Source organism: Anas platyrhynchos, chromosome 13, assembly GCF_047663525.1.
Source record: "Anas platyrhynchos isolate ZD024472 breed Pekin duck chromosome 13, IASCAAS_PekinDuck_T2T, whole genome shotgun sequence".
NCBI classification, from domain to species: domain Eukaryota; kingdom Metazoa; phylum Chordata; class Aves; order Anseriformes; family Anatidae; genus Anas; species Anas platyrhynchos.
Genome location: NC_092599.1, coordinates 12,951,831 through 12,970,655, shown reverse-complemented (window position 1 = coordinate 12,970,655; position 18,825 = coordinate 12,951,831). Strand labels below are relative to the sequence as shown.

The 18,825-nt window shown below is 44.5% G+C and overlaps 1 protein-coding gene across 1 annotated transcript in view; it reads right to left on the bottom strand.

Annotated features, from left to right (window-relative positions):
• DNAH1 (dynein axonemal heavy chain 1) overlaps positions 1–18,825 on the bottom strand; it is a 75,375-nt gene that overhangs the window by 27,266 nt on the left and 29,284 nt on the right. Inside the window, exons 23-45 of the mRNA XM_072044364.1 lie at positions 17,911–18,032; positions 17,259–17,364; positions 15,695–15,874; positions 14,693–14,833; positions 13,548–13,711; positions 12,967–13,080; positions 12,169–12,357; positions 10,983–11,088; positions 9,794–9,907; positions 9,311–9,460; positions 8,743–8,829; positions 8,451–8,637; positions 8,242–8,333; positions 7,574–7,728; positions 5,787–5,964; positions 5,337–5,531; positions 4,721–4,840; positions 3,948–4,106; positions 3,574–3,678; positions 2,265–2,405; positions 1,628–1,788; positions 773–930; positions 468–641 (exon numbers count right to left, since the gene is read on the bottom strand). Of these exons, the coding sequence (XP_071900465.1) occupies positions 468–641; positions 773–930; positions 1,628–1,788; positions 2,265–2,405; positions 3,574–3,678; positions 3,948–4,106; positions 4,721–4,840; positions 5,337–5,531; positions 5,787–5,964; positions 7,574–7,728; positions 8,242–8,333; positions 8,451–8,637; positions 8,743–8,829; positions 9,311–9,460; positions 9,794–9,907; positions 10,983–11,088; positions 12,169–12,357; positions 12,967–13,080; positions 13,548–13,711; positions 14,693–14,833; positions 15,695–15,874; positions 17,259–17,364; positions 17,911–18,032 (3,298 nt within the window). The remainder of the gene's footprint in view (positions 1–467; positions 642–772; positions 931–1,627; positions 1,789–2,264; positions 2,406–3,573; positions 3,679–3,947; positions 4,107–4,720; positions 4,841–5,336; positions 5,532–5,786; positions 5,965–7,573; positions 7,729–8,241; positions 8,334–8,450; positions 8,638–8,742; positions 8,830–9,310; positions 9,461–9,793; positions 9,908–10,982; positions 11,089–12,168; positions 12,358–12,966; positions 13,081–13,547; positions 13,712–14,692; positions 14,834–15,694; positions 15,875–17,258; positions 17,365–17,910; positions 18,033–18,825) is intronic.

Here is an 18,825-nt window from a genome sequence, read left to right as displayed (position 1 = left end):
AGTGTCTGCCTGCTGAAAGCACAGGTAAACTGCGCCGTGCTGTGCCCACCAGCCTGTTCAGTCTCTCTTGCGTCTTTCTGCTCTTACACACCGGATCTCTCTAACTTCTTTCTCCTAGGAGTCCAGATAGGAAACCAAGACAGAGAACACGAGTTCTCTGCTTTACTTGTGGAGGTGAAGAATATCTGCATCATCTATCACAAACACAATTCTCTTTGGAAGGCACAGACTATGGAATATCTTACAAAATTCTTAGAGCCAAAGTTGAAGTTGGCTAGTTTGCCCCAGAGACTAAACAGTGTATGAGTTCTCTGCCAAGGCTCAAACACCAGTTTTTCTAAAGCATCTTCAAACAACTAATGCAAGTTCCAGCTTCTAACCCTTTGATTAGATCACAGATACTAGTTTCTCCCCTTTCTACATCCATTACCATTGGGTTGACCTGAGATAATGAGGAGGTGACTTACCTATCCAGCTGCCAAGGATGGTGGAGAAGATTGTCTTCTTGCTGCTGTCCTCCATCTCCGTGAAGGAGAGGTAATTGAAATGACGTGTGAGGCGTGGAGTAACAGCATTCCTTCCCCCTCCAGGAGGTCCCATGGCACAGACAAAATTAATATCTACCAGCTTCTTAAAAGTACCTTGAGGAGTGTAAAAGCAGGAATCAATACTGAGCCAAAAACCCTCGCCACAGATCTCCCCAGAAAGTATGTGTAACTATATCAACAGGCCAGCTCTTGTCAGAAGTATTGGACAAAGATCTGTGTCGTACCGATTTGTTTCCTGTCGTACCAGCCCTGGTGGTCCAACCATTGCCGCAGCAGCTCGATGGGTGGCTGAGCACCGTATGCCTCTGGCATGGGCATGTTCAAGTCATCAATGAAAAATATGAAGTACCGCCCAACTGGAGGCCCAAACACACCCTTCCGCCTGTAAGGACAAAAGATGCATAAGGACACAGGACATCTTGTATTGCAAAAGCACTCCTAACTTGTCCCAAAAAGCAGTTTTTCCTCTAGATGCTTCCTAGGTCAGCAGTTTCAGTTGTCTTTACACTTATGCTCTATACACACCTTTATATATGGGCCTTTGCATTAAAAAGACCTACAGCAACGTCTGAGGCATGGGTTTCTTTGCAATCACATGGGTGCCATTTTGGCTACTTACGCACTGTGGCAATGGGAACAAAGAGAAAGCATGGGCTCAAGGCCATGAATATGTTGGAAACTTGGCTGGGTTGAAAAGGAAAAGGGAAGCTGCTAACCATGGAGGGAGGGTGGAGGTAGGACTAGGGATCAGTAGCCAATATTCCCTTTTCATTCATTCCTATAAAGGTCCCACAGTGGGGTTTGCAAACACTTGTGTCATGAAATGTAGTGTTTCTGGAATAACTAGGATTGGAGCAATTTTTACAGGCCCTCACTTATCCTTCTCACATTCTTGGCAGTGTATCAGGTTATTACTTGATCTCTCAAACCCAGCTCAGCTTTGCTGTTTGTCCTGTTTCTTATCCACAGATCTATGTGATTGGAGTCCCTTCAGGTCTTGGGATGAAACTGAATGATCAAGCTGATAGAAATACTGAGCTCAGGGATGCCACCTTTGCAAACACCGAAAGGAAACTTGCCTCTTATCCAGTTTGCTATCAATGAGATCCTGGGTTTGGTTGGCAGAGGTGCGTGCAGAAAACATCAGGAAATGGGTGACGTATTTGAGAGGCAAGTTCTTCAATAGTTTGTCTGTAATTGTGAGAGTCTTCCCTGTGCCAGTGGGACCAATGCAGAGAACCTAGAAGAACAATCAGCAGTACTTGCTGGTTCCTGCCCCCTTAGCCTTTCAAAGGAGCAGAGAAGACAGAAGGGAAACTCATTCAGTAAGGACAGCTGCTTGAGGTAACAGATCTCTCGACATGGAAGGAATCCAAGCAGAGAGGTATGAAATGCAATGGCAGGAAACAGGTAAAGAGAGGTGGTGATGGGGCCATCACCCTGTTTGGCAGGGGATCTAGAAGTTGCTGCATTTTAACTGAACTTGTGAAAGTTAATGTTCCTTTGGAACTTCAGCATGGTGCTTGGTGTCTGAATGGAGAATTCTTGTTGCTTAGGCACAGCTCTTGAGCAGAGAAATGCAAATCCATGGGAGTGGGAAATGATCTAAAAGTGTCAGGTAGCTGTCAGGTTCTGATTGCACTGGAAGAAGAAAACATGCCCCACTTGAAGAGAAAAACGTTGAATCCAAAATCAGAGACAAGGGTGGGCACATACCGGCTTACAGTTGATGAGCAACAGACCCAGCAGATGGGCCATTCGGACTGTGTTCACTGTGGGCACAATAATGTCAGCAAAGTTGGTTTCAGGAGCCATGGTGAACTTTGCTGTGGGGTCCAGCCACTCCTCCCAGCACACCTGAAAGTACAGGTACATTTAGAGGGGGCAGCTGCATTATTCTGCTACAGGAATAGGAAAATGGTATTTCTGCTGTGTTTTCCTATCACAGCTCCTTGTATAGTAGCTCAGATTCTAAGGCATCAGGTTCTCTGACCCTCTGTCTAGACACCTACACCTTTTTGTACAGCAAAGCTGTAAGCACTTGACTTGCTTCCTTTGGGAGGGAGGTAGCCTAAGAACCCCAACAGCAACACACTTGCCCTTCCTTCTGAAAACTGGGATCAAAGGGAGACAGAGCATTTGTGATATTCGCAAGAAGTGGAAGTCTGTCCTAAGATGGTCTATGCTGTAAGTGTCCCCATGGCAGAAGGGCAAAGGCGGCTTTGCTGGGATCCTGTCTTCATAGTTGGTGCTGTTGCACTTAGAGGCTCAGTGGTTTTATATTTTACAGGACATGGATGATTTCCAGTAGAATCAAGTCACAGGCTAATGTCTCACAGGCCATACATGTGAAACAGAGGTTTTGTCAGGGATATGCTAGAGAACAGTGACAGAAAATACATATTCCTGAGCACCCCACATGGCTTCCCCACAGACACTGAGACGGCCTTGGTAACTTTGCTAAGTATTTTACACTCATGTAGGTCTCCCTGCTTTGCTTCCCCTTTCTGAGATCAGAGCATTTTCCCTCTTGTTTTTTACTTTCAGCCCAGGGGCTGGTGACTGTCAGTCAGTTGGGCCTTGCATGCCCTGCTGCTCTGCTATCTGCTGTGGAAAGGATGGCATATTTTTCTGCCCTGCTCCTCCTCCAGACTGCTGTACCCAGCTCTTCTGTTGCTGTGCACTGCTTTATAATGCAGACAGACCTTTCCATCTGAGCTTTTCCCTGCGGCAGCCACACTTGTAGAGCCCTCTCACTTTCCTGAGCATTGGCAGAAGCACAAAGGTCTGTTTTGACCAGCACTTGGTTAAGGTTTGAAAGCTATGCTTTGCAACCCTCAGGGCAAGAAGCTGTCTCCTTCCTTTAATGAAAGGCTTAATTTCACTTGAAACATTATCACTGGGTTCCTATAGGCTTTTTTATTTGCCCTTGATGAGAAGATTCTGTCAAATCCTGCAGGACTGTGTTATTTCCAGGTCCCTCCCTCAAATTTCCCAGCTTAGAGTTGGAAGTGAAATATTTTACCTCCCTAATGACATCCTCATCCAGATCATCTTCAGCACTGTTAAGTCCAGCGTCATTCAGTTTATAGTCATAAACCAGTCCTTCTTCTGGGAAAAGTAACTGGATCTGTGGGAATAAAACTATGGTGAACATAGCTGCCACTCATCTGAATTCACATGAGGATCTGCATTACTGCAAGAATTTAGTAATGGGATGCTGCTCAGGCCAGGGGGGTCAGCTGTCTCTCCTAGAGCTCACGGGTCCTTTGAATTTTTGAAGAAGATCTTGTATACCAGATCCCACGCACATTTTCCAGCTATTCAAGAAGCTCTCACTCCCATTCCTCATTACCACTTCCTCTATAATGATAAAGTATCTGCTTTCCTTTTACTCACCTTTTCTTTTGCCATCTTCTCCCTCAGCCACATGCTGAAGGCCACACGGCCTTGGGAATCCCCAGTGGCACCTACGCTCCAGATCAAGGCAAATATAAACCAGGGTTCAATCAGCTCTCTGATACGAGCTGCTTTCTCCTGGGGAATCCTCCTAATTCCCTGGGAAACAGAGGAGAGCAGAAGTAAAATTCTCAGGCAGGGTTAATGTGAACAAATATGAGGCACTTTTTAATGTGCTTGTAATTCTACTCAGAATACGTGTAGCTTTTTCCAGCCAATTTTACAGGCCTTTTAAATGTATTCTGGGGATTACAATATGCTATTTCATTAGTGTACTTAAGACACTCTGTTTGCTGAACTAAGGTCTCTCAACACAAGTTGGGAGAAGAATTTAGTTTTTTGTTTTTAATTTGAAAGCTTTCCAGCCTTCTTCAATATTATTTCTCAAAGAACCTGCAATCTGAAGTGTTTTGCTGCATAGCTCTGATCTCTGCTTTCCACTCGCTCTCCAATTCCCTCTGCTGTAAATAAATGTGAACCTCTTTTCTCCAGCCTGATAGGCCTGGAGCTTATCTTCTGCTTTTTCAATGGGTAAAGCGTAATCCTTTCAAGCTTTCCTGTACTCTGCAGGACGCGGTATTGCCTTCTGCCATGTAGATGTGCTATAGGGTAACCTTTCTTCACCAACACCTTGTATTCCAGTGATTAGTACTGCATGACTTACTGCCCTTAAGAGCTACAGGTGCACACATGCAATAGCAGCAAAACCTTACCTCACCAGGAATTACAGGCTGAAACAAACATTCCAATAGCGTGAGGAGGCTTCTTGTGAGGTTACCATCTGTTGAGGCAATTACCTCCTTCACAAATCTCCGGACAAAGCCAATGGCTTCCTGTAAGAAGAGGCAGGAACAGTTCAGTGTTACCACCCAATGCATTTGGCTTCTCCTACCTTCTAGGGTTCTGGTTTCTCCTTGCCTCCCTGCAGGCTACATTTAGCGGGGAGGGTACCACAGAATGCTGCCATTTCTCCCTGTGTCTCAAGTACCACTGTTTCGACTGCAGAAAATTATGTTGAACCACTTGGTTCAGTCTTAAGTGCAAGAAGCCTTTGGGTCTGTCTTTTGAGTCTATGCAACAGTGACACACATCTTTGCCATCACTGCTCTAAGTGGTTTGCTCCTTTCAGGACTTTTCTTTCGCAGCTCTGGGTTATTCATTAAACCAGTGGCTCAGGAGCAGAGTAGAAATATCAAAGCTTGTTCTCATAACTTTCTCCCTGGAGTAACTCCACTGTGAGAAACAGAGCTGCACCAAAGATGATTTTATCCAGAAGATAGCTTAAAAATAAAACATCCATAGAAGGGCTGGAACAGCATGGCAGCTTACCTTGAGGAATCTCTTGAACAGGGATGCCAACTGCTGTGAGAAGGGCTGCATGACAGCTGGCATTTTTTGCAGCCAGCACTCAGTGAAGGGCTCCAACCCCAAGATGCTGGGTTCCAGGTAAACCATGCCACAGCGGGAGACTGTGGCAGGGGAAGCAACAGCCAAATCCTGGACTTCAAACATCATAGTCATGCTCTGGAAATTCCAAAAAAAAAAAAAAAAAAGGTGAAAGCAAGGATCTCTCAGCATACCTTGGTGAAGCTACAGTCTCTCTTGTTGTTGCAGGACCCCCCCCCCTTTGAGCAGTGCGTGCTGCACTGCAGAGGTCTGGTCAGCACAGGGATACTACTGAGACTCCAGTTTCTGAACAAGTCCATCATGTGCATCAAGTGGCAAGTAAAAGGCAAGACAGACAGACAACAGGCAGCAAAAGGGAGAGAAATGAGTTACCTCTGTCATCTTGATTATTTCCCCTGAACTGAGACACAACTTCTTATTGTCATCCAGCACTGTGTTCATGTTCTCAATCCACAGAGCATCAACTGGCCCATCAAACATGTACCACTTCCTACGAGCATCAGTAGCCATGGCTCCCCGCCGAATGAGCGTGGAAAGGATCCCATCTGTCCTGAAAGATGGGAGGAAAGCAGGGCTTGGACCAGTCTATTTTTGTTGAAATTCATGGCAAGGCTTCCACCACAAAAAGCAAGAGAGCCAGAATCTTACTTTAGTTCATGTTCCTCACCTGCTGATGAGCTTTATAAAGGTCCACCTCAGTCTTTCTTGTACTGAGACTCACAGCCCAGTCTGAGTGGCACTATGACTACCTTTAGCCATCAGGAGCTGGATTTCATGTCATCTAACTATAAAATGTCAAGTTTCCTTTTAACATCTCTGTCATCACTGAATAGTAAAGAGGCCTCACAAGTATCAAGTACCTGTCATAGGCAATTTATCTGCTCTCTACAGGTGCCTCTTTTTTTTTTTACCACCAAATGTTAAAGGAAGACTCAGGATAGCTACTCTGCTAATGGTTTTTCAGTTGGGTAACTATAGATTAGGAGGATGAATCCATGGTAAGGAGCCTGACTCTACCCTCTTTATAACTGAAATTCCCCATCTTCAGCTGTATCTGAATCCAGGTGGTGCTGGAGCTAATGAACAAGAGAGCAGACACAAAGGAGGCTGTCTGTTGACAGGTAGAACTTAGTCTGTACATGGAAGCTGGAGTGCAATTTCTGCTAAGGTCCTAAACTCCACTCCCATTGTTAAAGAATTACTTTTTATTTATATAGTGATAGTGAAGTCCAGGGTATTTTACTGAGATCAAGGGAAAACATTCTGTTCTAAAGCTCAGCTGATTAAAACAGATGGGTTTATGTCTATAAATGCATTTTATGTGGCTGCCATATTTTTTTTGTCATATTGATATGCCTGTACGCTGCCCTTGGGTAGAGTCACATCATAAACAAACCATCGAGCTTAATTGGAATATCCTACAAAACGTCCTTCAGTAAAGATACACCAGAGCCCAGGCTTGGAAGCTCTATTATCATCATCAGTAGTGTTTACTTACTTGCACTTTTCCTAGAGGCACTTGATTTCTTACTAGTTTAGTTTCCCTGTCTTTATGGAACACACTCTATTATTTGTCCCTAAGCAAGCAATGGGTGACAGGACCATAAAGAGATTCACCCTGGTTCTCACACCTCAGGTCACAAGTGGAAACTCAACCAGTAGGACCTGGCTATCAGGAATCCAACGGGGCTCTTGGTTGTTGCTTCCAAACCAGACTGACAAACAGGAGCCTTGACATTGGGAATGAAATGCCTCTCTGTGCATGAAAATTATCCCCAGCATACTTATACGGAACAATCCAAGCATGCCACACACAGGTCACTTTTCTCCAGAAGCAAGGTAAGTTTTTAAGCTGCCTTGTCTTACAGCAGAGGATTTTGCTTCAAAGCAATTGAATTATTCCTTGTTATGCCAACGTTACATTAATACTGCCAGCTGAGCTGCTGTACTGTCTGGGCATGGGTTGGCAGCCAGGCCAAGCACACAACAAAAGATGTCAGCTTCAGTTGTCATGACTGGCTGTTGTAGCTTGGTGAGGGTTAGAATTTGACTGCTTTTGATTTTATGCCACTATCCTAAAGAGTTCTCAACCTTGAAGAGAAGACTCTCAAGAACAGAAGATAAGAGTTTCCAGACTTGAAGGAAGTTTTGTACTTTACCACTCATGTGTTAACAAGTTGAACTCTCCATAAAGCTGGCCCATGGTGATGGATTTGGGATTCAGTACAAAGTAGCTGACTGCTTCATAATTCCCACCACTGGCTGCAGGCTGACCTTCCAGTGATGTCATTGCAGCTGCCAGGACTTCATAACTCTGCAAAAGCAGGAGAGCAAGAGAATTAATTGCTATGGCTCCATAACAACAAGGGCACGTGCTCTCACAGCAACTGCATTTCAAGGGCAGTGAGAAAGGAGACGTAGTGAAAGATAATGTTATAGCAAGGAGATGCCTAGGTGTATGCACAGAAATGAAGGTTTCCAGACGCAGGGGGAGGAAGTTAGATCTCCTGCAGAAGGCCTGAGGTATCTTGAGATATCACATGATGCTGACTGCAGATGTTTAAGCTCAAAGTATGTCTCAGCTGTAGAAATCTGCAGCAGTGCCAATAAGCCTCACCTTAGCCTCCCAACTTTAAAGAGCAAGCTGCTCATATACTTCCCCATGCCTACAACTCAATATTAAAAGGTACCACAAAAACACCTCTGTCCCATGGGTTCTATCTGAGAGAAGCTAGAAATGCTGACGTGAGTCTTCTGTGAAGGTAAATCTTCTGCATCGCTAAATAGGCAACAGTTTGCTGGAGCCAGTGCAGTGTCTCAACCATACCTTTGTCTTCCCAGAGCCTGTGGGCCCCACTAACATAAGGCCATGACGAACCACAGTGGTTTCATACAGCTGGATGCACTTAGTCACAAAACCTGTAGAGGAAGATGAGGTAGACTGAGCCTGGGACTATCCATCTCTTTCCTAGGGCACAGTACTGGACTAAAAGCACAGACCCAGAGAGAGCACTTGTGGGAAGCCTTTCCCCTCACCGTCAACATCCTTCAGATTCTTTTTGATGCAGGCTTTGCGGATGGCTTCTTCCAGGATGCCATAATCAACAGGCTGTTCTTTGATCTTGGGAAATAAATCTGAGACGATACCACTGAAGAGCTTGAGGTCATCCTGCAGAAATTTGGGTATGTTGGCATCCCTGATAGCCCGCAGGCAGATCAGATCCTGAAAAGATTTAAGAATTTGTAACTTCAAAAGATCCTTCCTCTCTTCCATGGCTGCAGAAAAGCCGTGTAAGTCTCTGACAGTGTGAAGTACAAGCACACCTACCTCATCCATGGTAGGATTCTCTCTTTTCAGGTTGCCGGCTGTTGAGATGACAGTCTTTACAGCTCTCATCCCAAAGTCATAGTGGTCCTGGAAAAGGCACAGAGGGAACAGTGTCATCAGATACGTGAGCATCCCCTAAAGGGAGAACCTATGCATGTAGTCAGTTAGCAGGTAAGAAAAGAAGAATTATGCCTTCAGAACAACCAATCTTTCATTCAAGTCTATCTGGATCCTTCAAACAACTAATTAGTCCTCAGCTGTACAGACTGGAAGACAAGAACAACTGGATGATGAAAAAAAAAACTTAAATGGAGGGAGAAGGAGGCAGGGCTGCTTGGCACAACTGCTCAGCCACTGTAATCCTAGCTAGGACTAGGACTGAATACAAGTCCAGCCACAGAACAGGAACCAAGAGTTTAAAAGGTGGAAGGTGGATGAAGACTGGTTATTGAACTTTTTGTGATACACTATCACAAAGCACCAAGAGAAATATCCAGGTACTGTGTGCCTAGACTGAGAAAGCACCACATATTCATAAAAATATATTCATGGATATTAAGGCATCTACCTGGTTACTGAGCTGCTCTGACAATAGTTTGAACGTTGTAGTGATCTTCTTTGCAAGGACTTTGGCTTCATTAAACCCAAATGAATATAGAGAGATCTCAGCAATCATGGAGTAATCCGGGACCATCATAGCCACTGGGCGGAAGAGAGCCTGAAACATACAGTTCCAACACAAGATAAAACCTCTTTTTTTTTTTTTTTTTTTTTTTTTTTTCCCCTAGCAAGCTGAAAAGGCTGAGTTTCCGTCACAGACTGTGTAGAGGACATGGCATGAGCATGCCTGACACCCAGGACAGCATCCTTGCAGACTGAAATATGAGGACTGCCATTTGCTTATGGATGTGATTCCAAACTGAATGTGATCCTAGAAACCTTCCAAAAACATTATTTCCTAATCCTTGCCATGAACACACTGGTGGGCTGGGTAGCATTCAGCACCTGTATTGCCCCTCTTCTTTCTGTCTGTGCAGTCTGCTCTCCTTACCTTGAGGTTATCAGGTAATTCAGTGCGTCCAGCATACCCTGGGTTCATTGTGATGAAGACTGCACAGGATGGGACCAGTGGGATCTCCATGCCTTCAAACATGAAACGATCTACCTAGAAAATGAAAAATGTGATCATTCTCAAAGACTGATTTGCAGAAAAGGAGTAGGGTCTTCCACAAGGAAAACGGTGGCTTTCAGTAGTTAAATTATGAAGCACAGACACACACAGCTGTACACAACTGTAGTGTGCAGCCACAGACACTGCAAAATAGATTCAAATCTAGTCCCACTACAGGAATACTGTATTACCAGCAGTATTTTTTCCTGCTTAAGAAACTGGGCTCATTGAAGATTTACCGATATGACGCTATGTTTTATTTTTTTGGCTCTTGAACAGATTTCTGTTCCTCCAGTTGTAAACAGGCAAACATCTTTTCATTCTTTCTGCAGGAGAGTTTGGACCTGAATTAATTTGTGGCAGGAAGGGCAAAGAGAAACCTAAATCCTTTTTAGATCCATGTAGGCAGTAATTTCAGATGGGTGATAAAGCAATGCAGAAGAATTCACAGACAGCAGGTTTCTAATTCCAAGCCAAAGTCGAGGAGATTCAGGTCTTAACCTCTCTGAGTCTCCAGGGGAGCAAAGCAGAGGCTGGCTGTCAGACTGGCTGAGCTGAGTCTCCATGTAAAGCCAGCAATTTACTTTGCATTGCTACTGCGTGTACATGAGAATGCATTTTTCTGCACACATTGAGTTTTGTGAATCCACTAAAGCTTGAATAACACATTTAGATATATGTGGTACCGAGCAACTCACAATAAAACAGTGGCTGCCTTATATCACAGCTTCAATTTGTATCAGCTCGTTGGGTCTTTTTCAAAGAGTGTCTCCCACACTGAAGTCTGCTGGCACTGTAGCTCAAGCTGAGACAGAACGTGGGCAACTGTGGTAGCACAGACTAAGGTGAAGTTACAAAACCCACCCAGGATGCCGAATATGTAATAACCTGATACGATGCACCACAGCTAGGGCATTACTCACGCCTCTCTGAGCTCAAGTATGTCTGAGCCGCACTTGGACAGTGAATCTGGTCCTCTGTGAAGATGTGTGCAAAGACAAGGACTTACCTAGACTAGTTCAAGTGGAGATGATTTTTTATCTGCCTTTGCACCCCCCATGTTACTTACCCTCTGCTGTTGGGCTTTCTGAATAGTTGTGATCTGCTGAGCCACCACAGACAGCACCTCAATATCAATGCGGTTGAACTCATCAAAGCAAGCCCACGCACCAGAGCTGGGCAAGGAAAGAAAAACGAGGGAAGTCAGGAACAGCAAACAGGAGCAAACTCATAGTTGCCAGCTTGTCTAGGTCTAGAAATTATAAATCCACATAATGAGGAACAAGAAACAAACCCACCCTTCCACACTCATAGTATACTGCTATAGTAGAAGGGGACATAGCCCCTCACCCTGACTATGCATCCCAGATCATGTGATGAGCTAAAAGGTGCATGGTACTTGCAAGACCATGGCAATGTCTGACCCTACAGCCTGGCACAAATTCTGCATGGTACAGATTTGGGCTTGAAAGAAGTGTAATGGTGAAGTCCTATTTTGTACCTGAAATGTAAGTGTAGCAGATACAATCACAGTGTACTGGTACAGTGGAAGGGGCCATAGCTCATCACCATGGCTATGTATCCCAGGTCAAATCCATTTTGTAAAGCCTGGAAAACTATGTATAAAGCTGGAAGCATGTATATGAGAAAGGTGATTTTCCCACAAGGCACGGTTTAAGAAAGTGAAATTACTTACAAAGAAAACATCTGAGAAAGGAGTATCAGTATCTGTTGGAGTAACTAATTCAGATTCACCAGCATGCAACAGACTAATTGGACCAGCTCTGTTTGATATGTAGAGAAGAGGGAAGTATCTCTGAGAGGATTCCTCAAAGCTTAAAACAGTCTCTCTTGGCTACTCAATTTTGGATACACTCTGCAGACTCTCCTTCTTAAGATTAAGCAGCTTGTGGGCTGCATCTCAGTCCAACGTGCACAATATTAAAACAAAAGTCAGAGCTGGAAACATTTTTACAAGTGTCAAACAGTGGATGGTGCAAGGCATTTTAATTTTGCCTTAAATGAACAGGATCTCTTTTTATCCCCCCCCCCCTTTTTTTTTTTAAATTGGCTCAACTGTCTTACTATTTTGGCAGAAGCTTTATAACTTTGCTAATTCTGGAACACTGCAACTCTCTAAGTAGGGCTTTGCTTGTTCTTCTGGGCTGTTATAAAAAATAACCACCTATTCCTAGTGGCCAGCATCCCCCTATCCTACTTGCTCCTTGATAATGACACACAGTATTTCACTGTACCTGGCTAGTCCCTTGAAAAACTTTCCCATTGCCATAAAGTCAAGCTGGTCAGAGCAGTTGAACACTACGGTTTGGATTGCTAATGCTTTCCCCAGGTCTTTTGTTGTTTCTGTTTTGCCTGTTCCTGCTGGTCCTGCAGGTGCTCCTCCAAATTTCAGATGCAGAGCTCCTGTAAGTGTCAGGTAACACCTACAACAAATATGAGACCAGCTAATGAGAAGCATTCCTACTGCTGGTTTCAGTAAAGGAGACATGATTTATCCATCTAGAGACAAGCAGAAATCCGCTATTTATTATTCTGCAGAACTGCTTATATATGCAGCACTTTGCAAAGGAGTTAGCTATGCGGCCTTCATTAGTATTCATAAGGGCCTGCGTGGATAAATCCTTCTGCCACTGCTGTAAATTCACTCTCTAGAAAAAGGACAGTTAAGAAAGGGTGTAACTATTATTACCGCTGCATATTTCAGAGTATTAGAAACCTCATACAGTGGTTTGCAGAAAAGCTCCTTAGCTATCAGGAAGGCATTTTACATGAGTCAGAGCACTACACTGAGAATTGGGAGAAAGTAAGAAAATCAGGGTGAGCGCTGATCACTAGGAGCACAGCAGGACTCATGAAAGGATGTTTCTACACCCTCAGCTCAAGTAAGCCTTCACTGTACAAATGGTTTCTATTTACATACATAAAGAAATAAGCCTGACATGGTCCGATCCTTGATTTAACCCCTGATGAGGCTTGTTCATCCAGGAAAAAAAAAAAAAGGTACGTTTGCTACACAGAAAAAAAATCCTTACCTGTCAGTGAGGGGTGTGATAACCAGACGGCCACTGTTCCCCAGATACTCATAACCATACATAAATTCAGCATTGACTGCTCTGATGTACAGGTCCCCCCTCGTCCAGTAGTATCTGATGATGAGTGAACATGACATCAGAAAGACAAAAACTTTCTGGCAGACAATACATGAGCTCATAGGACTGCAGACTACAAATTTGGAGACCTGCATGCCATGGGATTTGCTTCTAGTGAAAAGAAAGGATAAGGTAACACAATGGGATGCCCAGGAGTTCTCACAGGACCTGAAATTAGGTGTTATATCAAGCACTGCACTCCTACCTGGGCTGGAGCATGCCGTTTTCAGTGAGGCATTTAAGATACCATGGTATGGCATAGTCTATATTGCCAAAGTGGACGTCACCAAACCTGTCTCAGATGCCTTAGAACTGACATCCTCATGGGATGTTGGAGGTACCTCAGGAATACCGCTTACAGATTGTGCAAACTCGTTTCCATTTGTCATGGACACGGCTGATGGGTAAGGAAAACAAAGACTGGCCAGGGAGGCCAGGTGAGGTTCCACAGCTAAGCTCTCTACCTGAGCTGGGAGATCCACTCGAAATCATTCACGCTTGTCACATTCTCCTCAATCAGCTTTGCTGCAACATCCTTGGCATGGACCTCAATCACAATGAGAGCTGACAACACTGCTCGCTGCATCTTAGACAGCTTTCCACGGACCACGGCAACCAAATCACCCAGCTGGATAAGGAAAGGAAAGCACTCTGGAGCACACCATATCCAAAGAGCCAGGCTGTACTAACACAATGCAATCAGCCTTACGGCCCATTAAGTCCAGATCACAAGCTGTGTCCAGGTAACTTCTACCTCTTTCTTGTCAGAGACAGGAATGACTGCTCAGCAAGCAAATACTGCTCAGGGCTGTCTCAGAGCTGATTTTTTGTAGAATCATAGAATATCCTGAGTTTGGACACTCTCTAATAATTAATTTTATGACCTTCTTATAACCTGACACCCAAAACCACACACAGTGCTCGAGCCACACAAGTGCAGAGTCAAGCAGGACCGTCACTTCCCTCAACTGACTAGCAATGCTGTGCCTGATGCACCCCAGGGTATGGTAGACTTTTGTCTACACCCTTACCACACTCACATGAAAAGTTGCAGGCACCAAGAAGCCCAGAAGCCCATTTCTCCCAGGTCTTAGGCCTGATTAGATGCATGGAATAGGTAAGACGGATGTAATTACATTTTGATTTCTACTGCCCATCACTGTAGTGGAATCATCACTTCAGTCCTGCTCTTCCTGCACCCCCCGCCCCTCCCTTTTAACTTCTTGGGTGACTCTGGATATGTTATGTTTCACCCTGTTTCTGTCTTCACCTACTGATATTATCAATCCTGTACATTATTTGAGGTTTATGATGACAAATATGCTAATGATTAAACTGATGAGAGCTAAATACCCATTTCTGAGCTGTGCTATGAAGGATTGCATCTCCAAAAACTACACTGTATGTATGGAACTGACCAGGTTTTCGGAGCAATTTCAGCTAACATATGTGTGGTGGTTTCGGTTATGACAACAAAAACACAATCATTGGAAACTCTGGTGGTATATGACATCAGATGACTTCTATTGTCCTGCCTGTATTTATAAGCCATCTGATGATTGACAAATCCCCTTCTGGCAATATCTTCACTTTACGTTCATTTTCCTACCTGAGTAGTCAGCTGTGGGAAAAGCCTGCTGGACAAATCTCCAGCTTCCAGAGCTTCAGACACTTCCTTTGTCCAGAATATCTGACAGCCAGCAATGGTCACTTGGCCAGGCCACTGCAAGACCCACGTAGTACGTGACATCTTAAAAACAAATTAAAAATAGCGGTAAGAATGATTTTTTAATTTCTAAGTTTCCCTGCTCTGAGACATCATTAACAAATAAGAACTGAACTTGTTTAATAGACTTTCTCTTTTTTTTTTTTTTTTTTCCTGCTAGTTGCTGTGAGGGAATCTTCTCCAGGCATGAACTCCCTGGGCACTTGGTACCCCGTTCTCTCTGCCTTGCCACTTGTAGATTAGTAACCAGTTGCAAGTGGCCAGCAGCAGGTAAAGAGCAGACATCTGTGTAAGCCAAAAATATGTTTTCCCTCCTCTGGCCTGCTCTAACTTCTCTAGTTTAAAATTTTTGGACTGAGTAGAAAACCATAATGGAAATATCTGAGTGCTTTTTTGAGCACTATCTGAGTGTATTTTTTGTTTGTTTGTATCTCCCTAAATCCAAACAAAATTTAGATTTTCTACCAGTATAGCTTTTACACAGAAACCAGAAGCAAGATGCATCCCCTGTGTACATTGACTGTTGCCTTTGATGGCCCCTAGCATAGTGTGTGCAACATGAGAGCTGAAGGAGAAGATATAAGAGGGTAGATCCTTATAAGAAAGAAGCAGCCTGGAGAGACAATGGAAAATGGATTCATATAGGGCTGTTCTATGACACTGGGAAGTATTCCATGGTTGTTGAATCAGTGGTTTGCATTCTCTGGACCATTAACCGTATGCTGAACTGTGCCTTCTGCACTTGACCCACACACAACTGGATTAAAGGCTGTATTTTAAAACTAGCAGAATATCACAGATTCATTAGCTCCATCATTGGTGATCTCTATGGCAAGCCTGGAACCAAAACACCAGAGACTCGCCAGTCTCTGATAGAACTCTTACCTCTGGATAAACACCAACTGATCTTTCGATGTTGTCCCGTATACTGGCCTTCATGGATTTCTCCACTTCCAGCAGCCAGTCCTCCACATTTTCAGTGGGATAGATGGGAGCAAACAGCTTCACCTCTTCTCCTTCTGCAGAGTACATGTGTGTGATCTGTAGGTCCTCCTGGAACTGCAGCTAATGAGGGAAGCACAACAGGAGACATGAATGGCAAGTTTCCTTTCTGCCCCTGCCTTCCTGCCATGCTTGCTATAAATTTGGTTGTCAATAGTAATAATAATAATAAAACATGGCATAGATGTGCAAAATGACCTCTTCAAAAAGGTGGAGAATGATTGTATGGTAAGTGATTCACATCACAGGTTTAACCTGAGTGAAGCAAATCAAATTATACGCGGGACAAACATTTTTCAGTGCCTGTCTGGGATTCAAACCCTTGATTCCTGTTCAATTCTGTAGATTTGGATCATTTCCCTTGAGGTCAGAGTGCCTGGTTTTAAGAGTAAAATTTTAACAGCTTCTCCAGTGCCCCAGCAAATCACTGGAAGTTCCCTTATTTATTCCAATGGCTTTGCACCAGGTTTCCAGTTCAATTTCCTTTCTATTTTCCCAAGCTAATGACTAGGAGATTGGTTTTCATGTCCGAATATTAGTGGTGGTATGAGCTGTGTCTAGCCATGGAGTTTGAAGTCAATTAGAAATAATAAAGAGGAAAATAGCAGAGTTAACCCCAGCTCCTAAGTCAGGATGCAAGAAGAAACTTAGTTCAGTTCAGGCTTGTTTACTCCCTCCTGATGCTGCTAGCAAGTATGTGATTCTACCCTAACCAGCTGTCTGGAAGCAGACAGCTAAGTCTGAGCTATTTATCAATTTGTCTATTGAACAACCTGATCTAATGTCCCTACCCATGGCAGTGGGGCTGGACTTGACAATCTTTAAAAGCCCCTTCCAGCCCAAACCTTTTGATGATTGCATTTCTCTTAGCCTCCGTGATGGGACAGACAGGCATCTCCAGAGGGAGTGTCCTCTCCTCCTAAGATGGTTATCTGAGACTTCTAGTAAGCTGCCCTTTGCATACGCCTATTTTTCCCCTCACTAAAGGAAACAGAAGGTCCAAAAGAAAATTGAGGGTATCCAGTTCATAGGCACATGCCTGGCTCTGAAATGTTTAAAGTGAGGTTGCTTGAATCCCACTCCAGGGTAGCCAGTTAACTGTGGAGCACTGCTCTGCTTCCATGGACATGCTGGAAGTGTTCTATTCTGCTTTGCAGACTGGGAGTCTTTTATACCCTACCTCCTTTCTTAACGTTGTTTAGAAAAGGGCAGAATCAACTCAACTCTTTTATCCCACATGGAAAAGAGAAAATGTTTCTAAGAATCAAGTTATTGTGTTTTCCTGGTGGCTGAGCTCGCATCCTGCAATGCTGACATACAGTTACAGGTTCTCCATTTCCATAGAGCAGAGCATGAACTCTCCTCCAGATCTCAGAATGCCTCTAAGTTCCCATTATATCAGCTTCCCAAAGGTGGGCCAAACCTCTAAGCTGCCTGCTTTGCCTACCTGTGCAATGTTCTCAAAGCATTTGCGGAGGTGAGGTTGTACAGCAGTGGGGTCCTTTGTCTGAGACAGTATTTCCAGCAGCTCATCATCTGAAAGGAAGTAGAACCTGGAAACAAAGAGTGAGGGGAGGCTCTCTTTACTGTGGCATCAGGGACTGAGTCCTCAAAAGATGAGGAACAAGCCCCATGTTTGTGACTCCTCATTGATCTCTGTGTTTGTGCAGGACAGTAGCAGCCATGGTACAGCCATCTATCTCTCCGCAGAGACAGCTTTCTTCATCTGCAGAAGTTAGTTACTCTCATGAAAATGACCTTTCAAATAAAAGTAATATTCCTTTAGAGGTAAGAGAGTTACACGGAGGTTTTCATTTTACTCCACTTAATCCTTTCTAGACAAATGATGACCAAAACGCACAGACGTGCGAGACGCAACTGGACAGCCCTTACAACATTTGTGTCTGCCTGTTTTCTCCCCATCAGATGGCAGCATTGAAAGGTACAGGCTTTACTGTTGTTTGCAGTCTTCTGACAGTATCATAAGCATACACTTGTTTTGCTGTGCTCTTTCTTGGCAGAGTTAACTAGAACGAGCCTCTCCTTTCATAATTTCTGAACCAGGACGGGTGATACAGCCCACTGAAATTTGAGGTTACCTGGGAAAAGCACCTCTCTTGGTCTCCAGGTATTCACTCAGCCTTTTCTGTACAAGTTCTAGTATTTGGTTACATTTTTGCAGGTTTTCTAGTAGTGTAGGATCAGGGCACAAAGACATCACCTATAAAAAGAGCACAGAACATAGGAAGCATCAGTACTGTGAGCATGTGGGAGATAAGGCAATGGAGATAACTGTAATCACAGAATGGCTGAGGTAGGAAGGCACCTCTGGAGATCATCTAGTCCAACCCCCCTGAAATGCAGGGTCACCTATGGCACGTTGCACAGGATCACTGGGCACCACTGAAAAGCATCTGGCCCCATCCTCTTGACACCCTCCCTTCAGGTATTTGCACACATTTATAAGACCCCTCTCTGTCTTCTCCAAGCTAAACAGGGCCAGCTCTCTCAGCCTTTCATAGGAGAGATGCCCCAGCCTTCTCTCAGCATCTTCGTAGCCCTCTGCTGGCCTTGCTCCAGCAGCTCCGTGTCCCTCTTGTCCTGGGGAGCCCAGACCCGGACACAACACTCCATGTGGGGCCTCACCAGGGCTGAGCAGAGGGGCAGGATCACCTCCCTCGAGCTGCTGGCCACACTTCTTAAGGCATGCCAGGATCCCGATGGCCTTCTTGGCCACAGGGTCACATTGCTGGCTCCTGGTCAGCCTGCTGTCCACCAGGACTCCCAGGTCCTACTCTGCAGAGCTGTTTTCCAGCAGGTCAGCCCCCAGCCTGTGCTGGTGCACAGGGTTATTCCACCCTAGGTGCGGGACCCTGCACTTGAGTGTTGAACTTTACGAGGTTCTGCACTGCCCAATGCTTCAGCCTGTCCGGGTCCCTCTGAATGGCATCACAGCTCTTGGGGGTATCAGCCACTCCTCCCAGCTTTGTGTCATCAGCAAATTTGTGGAGAGT